Here is a 16,427-nt window from a genome sequence, read left to right on the forward strand (position 1 = left end):
TTGAGGGGAAGCAACCACGTCATACAGGAATTCAAGATAACTGGAAGAGGAAAAGTTGAGAGAACGCAGTCAGGATCCTGGACTTCAGGAAGGGACTTTTTAATGAACTGAGACAAATATGGGCAACTTACCAGGACTTGCAATCTTAAAAGATAAATGAAAAATGAAATGCTGAAAGCATGGACATCAGAAGGAAATATGGGGAAAGCTGTAAAAGGCCTACTGGGCTATGAAAATCGTTTAAAAGAAGTGCTTCACAACGCACTTCTTTTGAAATCAGGAAAGCAGTCACATCTCTTTCCAGGCTCTCACGGCTTCTTGGTAAGCTGCTTCTGGCTGTCTCCACCTGCGTGTGGGAGCACAACCACTTTACTCACCTTGGCAAAGTAAAAAAGATGCAGAAGAAGATACAGCTGCTTGTTGATTTGAAGAGACACGCTTCATGCCAGTCTAACGTATATATTGCAAAGCACCTCTTCTCAAGAATCTGCACAGCTCTAATTGGAATGGGTGAGTAGAGAGCTTACTGAACAAAGAACGAAAAAGGAGATGTACAGGAAATGAAAGCAGAGGCTGGTAACTAAGGAGGAAAGCTAGCTGGTAGCTTGAGCCTGTAGAGATGGAGTTGGGGTGGGGAGGAAGGGGTAAAGCTCAGAATGAGCTGAGGTAGCCAAAGAATGCAAATTACAATAAGAATACATTGAGGAGGTACAACCAAAATAATAACAACAACAACAACAACAATTAACAATAACAATAAGTCACAGAGATTGTTGGTCTGCTATTATAAGAGATTTACCCATGGCAGATCAATAGTGCTCCCTATCTCTCTCTCTCCCCTCAGCCAGTATTCAGGAGCTAGTCATGGGAGAGTCAAAAACAAGGATCAGATGGATAAGTTATTTTTATTGAAGATACAAGAAGCTGTAATTAGGAAAAGTATCGGTTACTATAGAAGATAGCAATCCATCCCTCTCTCTTTGAACAGGTTATAGCAATCCATCCCTGAACAGCTCCAGAGTTTAAATCTTACATCTCTTTTTTTCTCCCTTGTAGGCTAACAAATTTTTGGATGTTCGTTTACTGGTTTAGGCAGCATCACCCCCTCACAGTTGCATGGAAAAGGCAGGGAAGTGATAACGGTATACAGAGAAGGCAAAAACTGCTGCATGCTTTCTTTGGGTTAATGTTCTGTACTTCTGGATAGGAAAAATGAAATGTATAGGTACAGCACTGGGGAGACCTGACTTGGCAGTAATGCATATGAAAAGGAATTAGAAGTAGACCACCAGCTGAAATGGGCAAGCAAAATGCTCACTAAAATCACAGGTTGCCTTAACAGAAGCATTGTGTCCAGATTATGGGACTGAATAGTTCTATTGTACTATGGACCACATAATAATATGTCCAGTTCCTGATATGGAGTAGCCACCGCAGGTTTATAGGAATAGCTTGGTAATGGGTGTGAAGCTAAGCAGTTATGAGAAATGAGACATGGCTAAAGGAACTGGCTATGGTTAGCTTGCAATAAAAGAAGACTCAAAGATATTGAGGTGGTCTAGAAATATCTAACAAGTTGTCATGTGCAGGAGGCGGTGGTCCTGTTCTCTGCTGAAACCAAAGTGGGACAAGGATCAATGGGGTGAAACTGAAAGAAGAGTCAGGTTGACTATTAAGAAGAATTAAAAGTCATAGCTGTTTAGCATTAGAACTGCCTACAGTGGATTCCCCACTCTGGAGGTTTTCAGACAAGGGCAGTATAGGCTCATTTCAAAGATGGTTTAGTGGATTCCTGTACTAAACAGAGGGCTGAACTAGATGACCCTCAAGGTCCCCTTCCAACTTATGCATCCTATCCTATGATGGAAAGTTCCAGAGGAATACTACTAGGATGCTATATTTGTAAAACGAATCAGTGTGTACACTTATGGTAGTCAAACCGTTTTCAACCCTCTGGATGCTGTTCTGTAACTGAAATTTTAGACTTACTGTCATTTGATCCCTAAATGGCCCCCATTATGGATTCCTTTAAATCAAATACTGAATCTTAGATTCACTGTTTGTTAAAGCATTTGGATTAAAGCTGTTTGAGATTCAAATAAGGCAGTAACCTAAATGACAGAAAGTTACTGGGTTTTTTTCCCCTGACAGTCTTCAAAATACATGCCGACAGGATGAAAAGCAATTAGCATTTGCTTTTCTGTCATGAATGGGAATGGGACCTTGTTGGTTATGTAGTTCAGCCCTCTGTTTAGCAGGGGAATCCACCCATTGGATGCCATATTAACCATGGTCAAGACAAAACACCTGGCTATCACTGTGGCCGTAGTAGAGGAAGGGGCTGAGATCTGGAAAGGGCTTTTTAAAACCAGATCCCAGTGCAGGAGAGATGCCTAGAATGAAACTTCAGTTAAGGATCTATATGTGTCGAATACAAAAATGACCCAGTGCCTATTACTTTCTGAAGGTAACAGCCAAGCATGCTATATAAAGATGTCCAATGCAGAAACCAAATCAGATGTGATCAAACGCATCACATTAAGCCAGAGTGTGGCTTGCTTCTTTGTGACTTAGCATGTGTATGTTATTAGTTTCAGTGGTTTGAACCATGATGTATTACTTCACCTGATCTAGCGAGTGTGCAGTTGAACTGTGGACTCTGATTCCACAAGACGGAGAAGGTCTGCCTACTTGGATGGTTTTTAAAAGGTTAATTAGAAAATTTCTTGTTAGATAAGGCTATTGATGACTGTTAATCAAGATAGCTACAATATGGCTATGTTTTCACGACATACTAAACCCAAAGCTACTATTTTCAAGGTATAAGGGACAATCCAAAACCATATACACACACATCACATTATTTTATAGTGTTGTGTTAAACTATCACATTACACCATTTTACAACAGTTTTGTGAATGCAAATGGTGTGGTTTAGTAACCATTCTTTAAGGTCCAGCTGTTATGTGAACACAGCCGGCATAATACCAGAGTATCATCAAGTGATACTTTCAATAGTGTTGTCCTTTCTGAAGACCTTCCCTGACCATCACTTTGGTTATTAAGGGAACTTGCTGAACCAGATTGCTTTTGATCTAATTTATTAGGGCTTTCCAAAGTTGGTTATGTTATAGTGCATAAAGTCCTGTTTAACAAGTACCAAAAATGTAAGATCTATCGCCTAATCCTACCCACTATTAATTTCTGTTTGTTCGCTTCTTCAATTCTGTTTACCTCACTTATGCATGGTTGAATTAACATGATTTACTCATTATCCCAATTTTGGTCACAATACACTGAATAAACTCTGAGGGCTTAGATCACAGCTGTAATGCATAGGCACCCAGATCTGGGCTGCAAAAATACAAACAAGTATCAGCCCCTCCGCACCCCCACCCCACTACTCTTTGCTCCCTTGTATTGGTCGTCCGGATTGTTGCAGCCCAGACCGGAGAGCTGTAAATTCGGTCAATTACATCGTGTTTGATTAAAACTGCAGTGCCAGGCATCGCACATCGAACACTCGGGCTTCCAGATGCACGCCGTAAAATCCCGGCGAGCCTTAGATGGCAATAATGAGTCAAAGTTTGCTCGATCTAGTGATTATCCGGATTTTTCGCAGCCCAAAGGTGGCAGCCCTACAAGACCGAGGCTTCCAAGAATCATTTCGTGCGGAGTCGATTGGTCAGACCCATCACGGAAGGACTGCTCGGATTAAGAAGGGATTGGCGGGCGAGTGTTCGAGCAGGCGGGGTTTGTTTCCCCGGTGACGTGGACGGCCTTGGTGCTTGTCGCGTTGCGCTGGCAACTTGGAAGCGAGAAGCTGCGATTGAGACGTGTCATGGCGGCCGCCGAGGAAGGGGACGCGACTGGGGAAGCTGCGGTGGTGGAGCGCGGGCCGGGGGCGCTTTATCACATGTTTGTCATGATGGAGGATCTGCTGGAGAAGTTGAAGCTACTGAATTACGAGGAAGAGGCAGCGTTGCGGAGCCACAATATGAGACCGCCTTCCCGGTAAGGCAAGCGAGTAGGCCTTGCTCTTTGGTTTTCTGGGGGGTGGGGGGTGATGTGTAATAGAAGATGAGTCCCACTTTTTCCAGCTTGGAAGAATAAATTGCCTGATCTCAGCCAATAACTGTGTCAGGGGCTTCGTGGATTAAAGGCTAGTTCACGCGTGTGCATTTAATGTACAGTTGACGAGTGTGTGTTGTGCTTTTGCCTGTAAGTTTGGGGTTTGATATTGGAGTTACTGTGTCTGAACGAGCCCCAGGACTGTCAGACAGCAGAGAACATTGAAGTTGTTCTGGAGAAAGGCTCTTTGGAAACGGAAGTGTTTTGTGTTCCAGTTCCGTGTATAATCATTTTGGACTGAGACCTTGCATTTTGCACGCAGGCCTGTTTCTATATAAAATTAAGGAAAAGTAGGAAACTTACATACTTAATAATACTATTCTGTTGCAGGATAAGCAGTGTTATGCAAAGTGCAGAAAAGGAGCAAGAAATACTAAGTCAAAAAAAGTAAAGGCCTGAGAAGAAAATGAAACATAATAAAAATTATTTACATCAATATTATGTGCTATATCTGTATACCTGGCAAATTAAGTAACTTAAGAGTTAATTTTGTTAAACCAATTAGAATTTTTGTGCTGAAGAGTTGGTGATTTCTTCCTTGTTATATTTATAATCTTTCAAAAATACAGTATCAGACATATGACAAGTATTGTTTATTGCAAAGAAACTTTTTGTCCTTACAAGCTCAAATTATTGAACAGAATAAGTGGTTGTGATTCAGTAGATAAAAGTTTTTTGGGATAGAACTTTTTCTTTCAGACTCATTGTAAAATGGGAAACTAGTTGTAAAGCCATTCTAGTGAGAGTAAATGAGAAATTCTTAGAAATGTGTTTTGTATAGAGCTGGTGATCTAAATATATGCATCGTTTTCTAATATATATCTGAATTAAGGCCACAGGATAGGCATGCATCAGGCAAATGTCTTACATATGAAGAATGGTACTCTTATTAGTGTTATTTCTGAGAAGTAACATATTCATTATAATTTTACACTGGCTGTATACCTAGCCTCCTTTTTTTCCTGATTTCCCTACAAGTACCCTAAGGGGACGCGGTGGCGCTGCGGGTTAAACCGCTGAGCTGTCGATCGGAAGGTCGGCGGTTCGAAACCGCGCGGCGGGGTGAGCTCCCGTTGCTCGTCCCAGCTTCTGCACACCAAGCAGTTCGAAAACATGCAAATGTGAGTAGATTAATTGGTACCGCTTCGGCGGGAAGGTAACGGCGTTCCGTGAGTCATGCTGGCCACATGACCCGGAAGTGTCCTATGGACAACGCCGGCTCCAAGGCTTTGAAACGGAGATGAGCACCGCCCCCTAGAGTCGGACACGACTGGACTTTACGTCAAGGGAAACCTTTACCTTTACCTTTTACCCTAAGTCATGGGAATCTTGGGTAACTTTTGATTTTTTATTTAGGGTTATAGAGCATTTTGGTTAAATGCTGTGTTACTAATAGATAACTCATGGACCATGGAGATATAATGTGAGATAAAAACGGAGTCTGCCAGACTATGGCTATGATTATATGCTTCTAAAATACATGCCAAGGTGTGTAGCTATAAGTTTAGGATTGTACCATGAATACAAAAATAATGTGCCACATTTCAATACATTATTCTCATTGAAGCTATGACTTTAGTATGCATTAAATCTATCTTTAAAATATGACAAATACTTTTAATTTTCTTTCAATTTTAATACTTTCCCATCTATAAGGAAAAAACAACAAAAATACATGTTAACTTGGTTTGCTTCTGCAGTTTTTCCTGTTGGGACAACATGGCAATAATAATTTAAATGTTGCCAGTAAAACTTTCTACCAAATCAGTGACTATATTTTTGTCATGCAAGTGAAATGTATTTATGGTGTATATTGTTTATATGCTGTTAATATAGATTGTAGTTCCAGTTTTTGTGATTTGTTAGGAAAAAATAGAATAGTCTCAGAATACAGTCATATACATACATACTTAGAAATACACCCCATTAATTTTGTCAGGTTTACGGCTTGACCTGCATTTTGGTCTTTAGTTCAGTCCCTTTTACAACATAGGAATTGAAATTAAAACATTTCCAACAGATGGCTGTCCAGACTCTCTGCATCCAGTGAAGCAAAACCCATCATTTTCTTGACTAATTGGTTCCACTGTCAAAGTGTTAGGAAGTTTTTCCTAAGATTCAGCTGGAAATAGCCCTCAATTGCAATTAGTAGTATTTTGCCATTCTGATTTCTTTCAGCAGTATAAAAAGTTGACAATACAGTGTTTTTAAACATCCAAATATATTTAACATTGATTACTTTTTATAAACTGTACAGTTTTTAAAGAGTTTTCCACATTCTTAAATCACAAAGATATATCCAATTTGTTACAGATTTAAGACAATCAGAACATATGAGGATAGATTAATGGGTACATACAGGTTGAGAAATTGTATTTGAGTAGTGCAGACCTAATAAAAAATATTATGACACAGAGTAAGATAACATTATAAAAACCATGCCCCAAATCCTTTTTCTTAGGTGTAGCATTAATATGCTTGATGTGAAATTGCAGAATATTAGTGTAATGTCAAGATATAAAAATAGAAAAAAATAACCCCAATTTTGAGCATTCTAATGCCATTTTCTTTATAACTTTTATTGTATGAATATCTTTGTCAGAAATAGGACATAGGTAATAGATATTTTGGAAGTGGTCTCAGAGAAGCTTCTTCTGAAGGAATTCAAATCAATCTGAGAACTGAGAATAGAAAATAGTAAGTTTAAAAACAAATCTAACAAATCTATGCTGTGTTCAGGTCCAATCATCATCTAGTATTAAGCCCTTAATATTGAAGCAATCAGCAAACCATAGGTTCCAAACAGACAGATGAAATAGATATCTTCTTAGAATAACTGTTCACCTGCTATTTGGGCATCACAGAAGATCTTGTTAAAAACTGCTTTGAGTAAATTAGTGTTTGCTGATCATGAAGATATATATAATTGAAAATATGTTTTCAATTATAGTTATATTAGTATATTAAATATACTATTCTGTATGTGTATATTAAAATAGTTATATACTATTTTCTCAGGTCTTATAATAGTTATTATTTGTGTCAGTAATGATAAATTAGGTGTATCTTTTTTTGTCATACAAAGCCATTTGTGTTTTTGTGGTATATTCGATACTTCCATAGAAGATCAGATTAACAGTACATTTTATAATCTGCTCAATAACTTCATATATTTTGTCCAGAGCTACTGCCATGAGTCATTGTACAGTATGGCAGCACAAAAATACAGTAAATAAATCTGCTTTTAAAAACCTTGACTTATGTTATTTTTCTGTAAGGTATACATACGGAATAAAAGTCATGGCCAGTTTTGACATACCATTCTGAAAGTATTGCAAAGAAAAGAGCACATATATTAAGAAAATTGCCTGTCAGTGAAATACAGTATCCTTAGAAAAAAAAGTGTTGAGGGCATAAATGATTGTACAAACACAGAGAAGTTTTCTTAGCTTTTAGAACAATTTTTTTTCAATATAGGCAGATTAATCTCTGCTCCTTTTTCTTTTAAAACAGGCATTATTTTGCATTGCCTATTAACCCAGGTGAACAGTTCTACATGTTTTGTACCCTTGCTGCTTGGCTGATTAATAAGGCAGGGCATCCTTTTGAACAACCACAGGAATATGATGACCCAAATGCGACAATATCTAGCATACTTGCAGAGCTGCGGTCCTTTGTAAGTAAATTATTTAGGTTACCATCTTTGAACTGTTTTGATCATTCCTAATAACTCTGTAGACTGCAAATACAGTAGTTCTTTTATTTTTTAGCAAAATTATATTGACTTAAGGAAGAATGGGTGACTAAAAGGGTAGTGAGTGGTAAAGCATCAGACGTTTTTACAGCTTAGCAACTAGCTGACCTTGAAAGCTAAGAAGATTGGACCTGATTAGTACTGTGATAGGAGACTATTAAGAAATACCAAGTCTGTAGGCTAAACTGGAAAGTAAATAAATACATTAAAAATCCCAGGAAAAGGCAGTGGCAAGTAAAACTATATGGACTTGTTGATGAAATCACCAGGACTCAAACTTGTTTGGATGATTGAGAAAGCCAAAGAATACCAAAAATTAGTCAGTATGTGCTTCATTGATTATAGAAAGGACTTTGATTGTGCTAATCATGTCAAGCTGTGGAATGTACTTAGAAAAATGTTCTGGAATCCCAGAACAACTCATTGTCCTCATGTGAAACCTGTCTACAGATCAGGAAGCCAGAGTCCAGCTGGAACATGGTGAAAGAAAATGGGTCCAGTTGGCAAAATAGTGAGACTGTAAATTCTCCCTTTATTTATTCAACCTGTATATTGAGAGAAGTTGGCTTGGAAGATGGTTAGCATGGTCTTAAGTTGGAGGAAGAAGGTCAGTAACCTGTGCTACATTGATAACACTGATAGCTGAAAATGCAAATGATATGCAAGCTCTGGTAATGAAAGTCAAGAAGCACAGTGAAGATAATGGGACTAAGATTATATGTAAAGAAGATCAAACTTATGGCAACAGGTAGAGCATCCAGCCATAGATTTGACAATGAAGATATTGAAACAGTGGATAACTTCTGCCTTTTAGGATTGACTATCAACAAGTAAAGGAGCCATCAGTCCAGAAATATGCCACAGATTAGTACTAATGAAGGCCTTGAAAAAATATTCAGATACCATGATATGTGATCAGAATAGTGCAGGAACTGGCTTTCCCTGTAATGGAAGCAAAAGTTGCACTTTGAAAAAGCAGTATATAAAGCATATTGATGCTTTTGCATTTTTTGAAATTTTGAATGTCAAAATTATTTTAAATAACATCATCATCTTTGGTGTTGGAGAAGACTCCTAATACCATGAATAGCCAAGAAAACAGACAAATGGATCATCAAACAAATCAACCAAATGACCAGATTCAAATTATCCTACTTTGGACACATTATACAAAGACCTAGCTCTCTGGAGAAGTCTGTAATGAAGGAAAGAGAAGAAGAGGATGACCAGCGACAAGGTGGATGGACTCAATTACAGCAGCGATGGGTGCACCATTGAAAGGACCAGGTTGAGGATAGATTGCCCTGGAGAAAATCTATGTTGCCAGTAAGAGTTAATGGCAACTTGAAGCCACATAATCAAGCTTGACTCACATTAGACTTTAAGAGAGTTATAGAAGTATTGGCCTTGTATATATTTTATTTATGATCAAAGATCAGTTGCTAATTACATATTATACATAATCAAAGCAAAAGGAAAAAAACTCTCAAACTAAACTAAATATTTAATTAAAAGAAATATGAATCAGACTGTTAACGCTTCAACCCTCTGAAACAGCAATAACTATAGAACAGGATTTAGCAACTGCTCTAGAGATGACTAGAGTTAGACCTGTTAGTAAGTGGAGAATATGCTCCACATTCAACCTATTAAGGTGATTGCTTAAGAGGTATTACTAAATATGTGTACCAGGCCCTATAGAATGGGCACACAATAATGTATGTACTTCCTGCTGAATACAATGGGCTTACCTCTGAGTAAGGTAAATAACACCATTTTCAAACACCTCTGTCAATGGGGCTTACTCCCAGGTAAGTGTGGATAGGATTGCAGCCTCAGTCTCTTTATTAGAATACAACCAGAAAATATAGGAAATTTGTATGCAGTATACAGGAAGTTTGTATGCAGTATTCAAAAACAGAAAAAAAATCAGAAATACTGTGTCTGTGTATATATATACACATACACACACACACACTTTTGTGCAAGGGGAACAGGGTAAAAAGGCTAAGATATGCTGAAGCTCACAAAGATTGTAATGAAGATCAGTGGAAAAGAGTATTATGGAGTGATGAATCCAAGTTTGAAATTTTGGGGTCCAATCGTCGACAGTATGTGAGAAGAAGAGCTGGAGAGAGATGGACAAATGAGTACTTGTGGCCTTCAGTGAAAATTTAAACAAACACAATTTTCAGAACATCTTAGCCTAAAGAGACTGAGTTGATTGAACACAATTTTCAGACCACCTTAGCCTAAAGAGACTGAGGCTGCAATCCTATCCACACTTACCTAGGAGTAAGCCCCATTGATAGAGGTGTTTGAAAACAGTATTATTTACCTTACTCAGAGGTAAGCTCATTGTATTCAGCAGGAAGTAGGTGTAATCCTATCCTACTCACCAGAAACAAACACCTCTACCCATTGAGTATAATGGGACTTACTTCTTAGTAGACATACATAGGATTGGGCTCTGAGAAATAATTATATATGGTAACTATACCATCGCTAAAACAAAAAATCTAATGGTGGCTTAAGACTTTTGTACTGTACTGTATGTCTTAGTTTCCCCCACTAGGCATGTGCATAAATGCTCTTGCATTGAAATGTCAAAGCATTACATCTGGCCCAAAAAAAAAAAAAGCTCTTTAGTGAGATAAATACAGAATATTAATTAGATAATTAACTGGAGTGAAAAATGTTCCAGACAAAACCACCACCATAATAGATGGTACACTCAGATCTTTTCTGAGTATCAGTAAGGAATACACATTACCTCAACTCCATTATTGCTTTCTCAAAGCCCACTGAGGTCTGATACTGGGCTGAGAGTCTATAATATCTTAGATCTTATTCAGTGCCATTCTTCTAGATCAGTAGAAAGTTGTCCAAAAAAACCTGAAGAGGCAAGGGACCCCTTGCTGAAAATCAATTTTAGCCAGAGATTTATCTGAGAATCCTGCAAACAAGCCTTTAAAGTAGCTAGCCCAGATTCCAGACACAATAATGAACTAGAAAGTCTAGGAATTTGGAGTGTGACTTTTAGAAATATAGACAGTACTGTTTCTCAAGGTCTTAGAACTTTATAATTGCAAATCAGTGAGCCATACAACAGGTGGCTAATCACCTAAGCCTTAAAAATTTAGAGCAGGAAACATAGCTACCACTTCTGTTGCTAGCAGAATAGCATTAGGCATCAATAGTAGGTTCTTGTTTGTTCTGTCCAAGCAGCCCGCAATTGTAAAGTAACTGCCAACATTTAAATGCTATAATTTGCTCTGTGCAGGTATCACTGATCTCTCATCAGTATCTGTGGCTTGCATGTCTCTTACTACTTTTAGCATAATTTTATGATTGTTAGCCGCCCAGAGTCACTGGTTTGGGATGGGCGGCTATATAAATTAAACAAACAAATAATTGTTGATAAGTCTTTCCTATCAGCAATACGAAGTAAGAGCTCAAATGTTCTGGCTTACATCTATTAACATTGTAGAAGTATTGAAACAGGTTTATTTGGCATAATTTGTGCAGTTAAAATCATTTGTTTTCAAAGCTTGGACTGTAGAATTGATGTAAATGTTGAGAAACTGGGGACCCAGGATGCCACCTTGCCCCTTTTTGAATAGAAATGGGGGCAGAAAGGCATTCTAGGATACAATATCTAGCCTGAATTCAAGTATTTACCTGCCATCTTATAATTAGAAGTTCAGGTAGTTCTTGCTTAACAACCACAATTGGAACTAGCAATGCCGCCACTAAGCAACACGGTTGTTAAGTGAGATATCACATGACCGTGACAGACTTACACCCTCACTTTTGCTGTGGTGGTTAGGTGAAACACCCATGGTCATTAAGTAAGACATCATGTGACTGCAATTTGTAATTTTACTACATTGACTCTGCTTGTTGGAAGCCAGCTGTGAAGCATGCAAATAGCAATCATGTGACCACAGGAAGCTGCAATGGTTGTAAACACCCACCGGTTGCATAATGCCCAAATTTTGATTGTGTGACTTCAGGGACGCTGCAGTGGTCATAAATGTAAGAACTGGTTGTACAGTTACTTTTTCAGCGCTGTTGTAACTTCAAATGGTAGCTAAACAGGACAGTCATTAAGCAAGGATTACCTGTAGTCATTGAAAGTAAAAACTCGTAGCCTCATATCTCAGGACTGAGTTACATGTCCTTAGATCTTTAGATGTCCGCTGAGAGTCACTTCATGCGAGATGGGTGGTGACCAAATTTGAAATATAAATAAATGAAATATAAATAAATAGATCAATAAAAACAGAAGGAGTACCGTGAGAGCAGGGGGATAACAATTTTAATTCAGTTTGCAAACCCAGTTAAAATGGCAATTTCTAATTCTGATTTGAAAGTGAGAGCCTGATTTTTCAATTTTGACACCATATCAAATCATGGCTAAATTTCCCTAAGTGTGTTTGATGTGATATGTGAATGAAGACTGTGTGCTGGCACATACTGCGTGTATGTATCCTATTGGTTTGAAGAAATTACTAGAGTCTCCTTGTGTGAGATGAGTGGCCATATAAATATGAGCAATAAATAAGTAACTTGTAAGGTAAAAATGACACAGAATAAGCAATATTAATATGATTGTGCTTATTGCCGTGAAATATCTCTAGAAAGCTGACACAAACATTTGATATACTTTGGCTATCTCTTTCATTTTAGAATTGTGTATCCAGTTAGAAAACAAAAATAAAACATGGATAGTGACTATAATAATCTTGAATTTGGTTTGTGCATTTACTTTATTAGTTTGCACATTAGTTTGAATTCTTATGATTTGCTCTTTGCAGCTGAACATATAAATTAACTACACTGAAGAGTGTTGTATTAAGTTGCATATTTATTTATTATTAAATTCTCAACAACTCGGTGGCTCACAAGAGGCAAAACAAGGAAATTATAATAAAACCAATTAAAAGGAAGAATAAAAGATAAAAGATAGCAAGAACTACAAACCAGATGGAAATGAAGCAAGGGGGCATAAAACCTTGTCTGCTTCCTCTTGTGCTAATTGTATAAAATAATAAAGCTGGAACAATACAAACAGGTCAGATCCAAATATCACAGCTCTTTGCAACAGCAGCAGAGTAGGGGCCATCCAGATCGCAGGAGGAACCTCATTCCAGAGGGCAGGCACTGCTAAAGGGAAAGCGTGCTTCTGGGGTCCTGATAGATGACATTGTTTAATCAAAGGAACCTGTTTAAAGAATGAATTGAATCAGCCAACCCTGCAAGATCAAATCAGCCAGACGGATACTGTGGGAGACAGGTGGTTCCTCAAGTAACCTGGCTCTTATGCCATTCTGATGGTGTTTGGTGACTCACATGTGCAGATAGTTTCTTGTTGTGACAAACAAGGACTTTAGAGAAGGTAGACATTATTATTTGATTTAATGATGCTTTGTTTCTGTTAATGATGTTTATTTCTTCTTCAGGGAAGAACTGTTGATTTCCCTCCCTCAAAGTTAAAGGCCGGTTATGGAGAACAAGCATGCTATGTTCTTGATTGTTTGGCAGAAGAAGCTTTGAAATACACATCATTTAGCTGGAAAAGGTACAATATCTTGTCTGCTTCCTCTTGTGCTAGTTATATAAAATGAGAAAGCTGGAACCATATAAACAGGGCAGATCCAAAGATAATGTAGTGATACAGATAGTACTATTGTTATTCATTTGTGTAGGATCCAGGTAGTCTTCTCTGATAGGTTTTTATTGTGAACTTGCTGAACCAACTTGGGAAAGGCTTTTGTATTGTATGTATGCTGTGTTTTGGTTTGGTTTTTGTTTTGGTACTCTGGAGTTGGAATGTTCTCCCAAATTACACTTACTGTCCTTTCAATTTATTATTTATTTCTTAGTTTTGTATACATTTTAGCTACTATAGAGAGCAGAGATAGGGAAATTTTGGACCTCCAGGTGTTGGAATAATAGTATCATAGAGTTTGAAGAGGCCCTAGAGGTCATTTAGTTTTACTGCCTGCTCAGCGTAGGATGCACTAAGCACCTCTGACATATGACTATCCATTCTTTATTTGAAGACTTCTAGCTGTTGAACTACAGCTCTTAGCCTCTGTCATAAATAGTTGTTTTGGTTGGAGTTGTTGAGTAATGAAGCAAAGGAACCCCTGATCATGGGTTTCACTTCTCTGTGATTGTGTGAATCATTGCTACCCTTTAATCCTACCTTTCTTTTAAGTGGTTCAGAATAAACTATGTGTAATTACATTTTATTGTTTCAGTAATTCTGTAAAAAGATTAGAGCTGAAGGCTTAGACTTAGGCTTGTTGTGTAGAATTTCTAGGTGCGTACATATTTAAATCTGGATATCCAATGTGGAAACATCAAATTTTAGCTTCTGAGCTGAGACCATTGGCTAGGGGCTGTTACAAAACAGTGATTAAGAACATGACATTTAATCTAATTCAGTTAAGTGTTATACATAAATTTCCCAAGTGATTTTAGGCATGTTATGGGCCTAAGCCCCAAAGAATTAATTTTGTTTTTTAATTTAGTGTGTTATGCAAACTCAGTTGTTACGAATTTGTAGTTCACAGTAGGTTTGGTTGATCAATAAATAATGGTTAAATTCTGGCTTAATATATGTTTATCATCTTATCTCAATCAGTCAGATCTTTATTACATCATCTTGTCTTGTTGTCCTTTCCTCTAAAATATGGAAATCATGTTCAGAGAGATCAGTGGTGCCACTCGATTGACATTTTTAGCTTCAGACTTTTCACTTAATCCAGATCTGTGAAATAACTCATGTATTCTGAGATTACGCAGGTTTTTTTTGCATCTACATATTTAAGTGATATGAGATTTGTTGTATTTTGTGTTGTTCTTGATTGTATAATTATATGTAAATTATTTCAATTCTTTTTTTGACAATATTTTTATACTGCCCATATAAACAAATGTTGGATAGTGTACAGAAAGATAAACACCATCTATACTGTAAAACATCCCCAATGCAGAATAAAATAACTCCTCCCCCTCCCAAATCCATATAAAAACGTAAAAAACAAGAGATAGCTGTAGCCCTGTCATTGTTAAGTTTTGAAAGTGCACCTGAAAAAAAATTGTTTTCCCAATTCTTGCAAAATATCAGTAACAAGGAGGCTAGGTACATCTCTACCAATAAGATGATCCAAAGTGATCATCACTACCAAGAAGGCCTGTCTGCTGGGTCATGAATCCCTCAGCTCCTGAAGGAACAGGACCTTGAGCAGACCTTCTCTAGATCACCTGACAACTGTCATTTTGGAGAATTCAGTCCATTATATTAGCAGGAGCCATGCCATAATATAGCAGATTGTGTGGTGGAAGCCATTATCAGCAGGTGTTGAGAATGGAAGTTAGTTAAGTTAGATATTAGGGCTATTTTGTTTTAAATCTTATTAGGTAGCAGGAGTATCGGGTTTAGGATATTATAGTTATAGGAATGTTACTTTACTCCTGTAAAAATATCTTGATGTATATTGATTTTATTGCTTTTGTGTAATTTTAACAGTTTTTAATTGTTAATTTGATTGTGATTTGGATCACACATTGATAGGTTGTGTAACATAAATAAAATTTTCATTTGTTTGTTATATAAAAGGCTTTATAGGAATAACCAACATTTAGGATTAGGATTAAGCATAATGGTGATCAGTGCAATAACCAAAGAATATGTGATACACTGCAGTAGTGAGTTTAATCTGGCTGCTGCCTGACTGCAGCAGTGTATTTTACTTATAGCTTTTGAGTGGTCCTCAAAGGCAGGCCCACATATAGCTTGATGTAGTCAAGTTGTGAGATGATGATGGCTTTGGTCACTGCTGTTAGGATTTGCTGATCAAAGTAGTGCTGCAAATGATGTACCAGTCAAAGTTACAGAGCTATTTGCAGGAACTGCAAATCCAGGAGTATCCTCAAGTCATGCCTGTTTCTTCAGCAAAAGCATAATTCTGTCTAATGCTATCGCTGAAACTATTGTTTCTGGACAGCTCAGATGATCACAGATAGCACACCTATCCTACTAGGGTTTAGTCTAACCCTAGTCATCAACCTCTGCCTTATGACCTACTTTCAGTTTGATGGACAAATATATCAACAAATCAAAGGAACACCCATGGGATCACCTATTTCAGGACTCATAGCAGAGATTGTAATGCAGCATCTAGAAAGGATAGCACTCCCACTTATACAACGCAAAGTATGGATCCGGTATGTAGATGACCCTTTTGTCATAATAAAAAAGGAACAACTGGAGGAAACACATGAAACCATCCACAACATCTTCAGTGGAATAAAATTCACAAGGGAAGAAGAAAACAACAACACGCTACCCTTCTTGGACATCCTCATCAGTAGAGGAAATGATGGCAAGTTAGAAACACAAGTCTACTGGAAAGCTACTCACACTAACCAAGTGCTCCATTACCTAAGCAACAACCCAACCTCCCACAAGAGGAGCTGTGTAAGAACATTATTCAGATCAGTGCTTATGCACTGAAGCAACCCTGAA

At 37.6% G+C, this 16,427-nt stretch overlaps 1 protein-coding gene across 1 annotated transcript in view; it reads left to right on the top strand.

Annotated features, from left to right (window-relative positions):
- Positions 1–3,781: 3,781 nt before the first annotated feature.
- The window catches only part of IFT57 (intraflagellar transport 57), a 48,144-nt gene continuing 35,498 nt past the window's right edge, over positions 3,782–16,427 (top strand). Inside the window, exons 1-3 of the mRNA XM_063305582.1 lie at positions 3,782–4,014; positions 7,645–7,807; positions 13,351–13,469. Of these exons, the coding sequence (XP_063161652.1) occupies positions 3,842–4,014; positions 7,645–7,807; positions 13,351–13,469 (455 nt within the window). The 5' untranslated portion in view covers positions 3,782–3,841. The remainder of the gene's footprint in view (positions 4,015–7,644; positions 7,808–13,350; positions 13,470–16,427) is intronic.

Source organism: Candoia aspera, chromosome 5 (genome assembly GCF_035149785.1).
Source record: "Candoia aspera isolate rCanAsp1 chromosome 5, rCanAsp1.hap2, whole genome shotgun sequence".
In the NCBI taxonomy this organism is placed as follows: Eukaryota; Metazoa; Chordata; class Lepidosauria; order Squamata; family Boidae; genus Candoia; species Candoia aspera.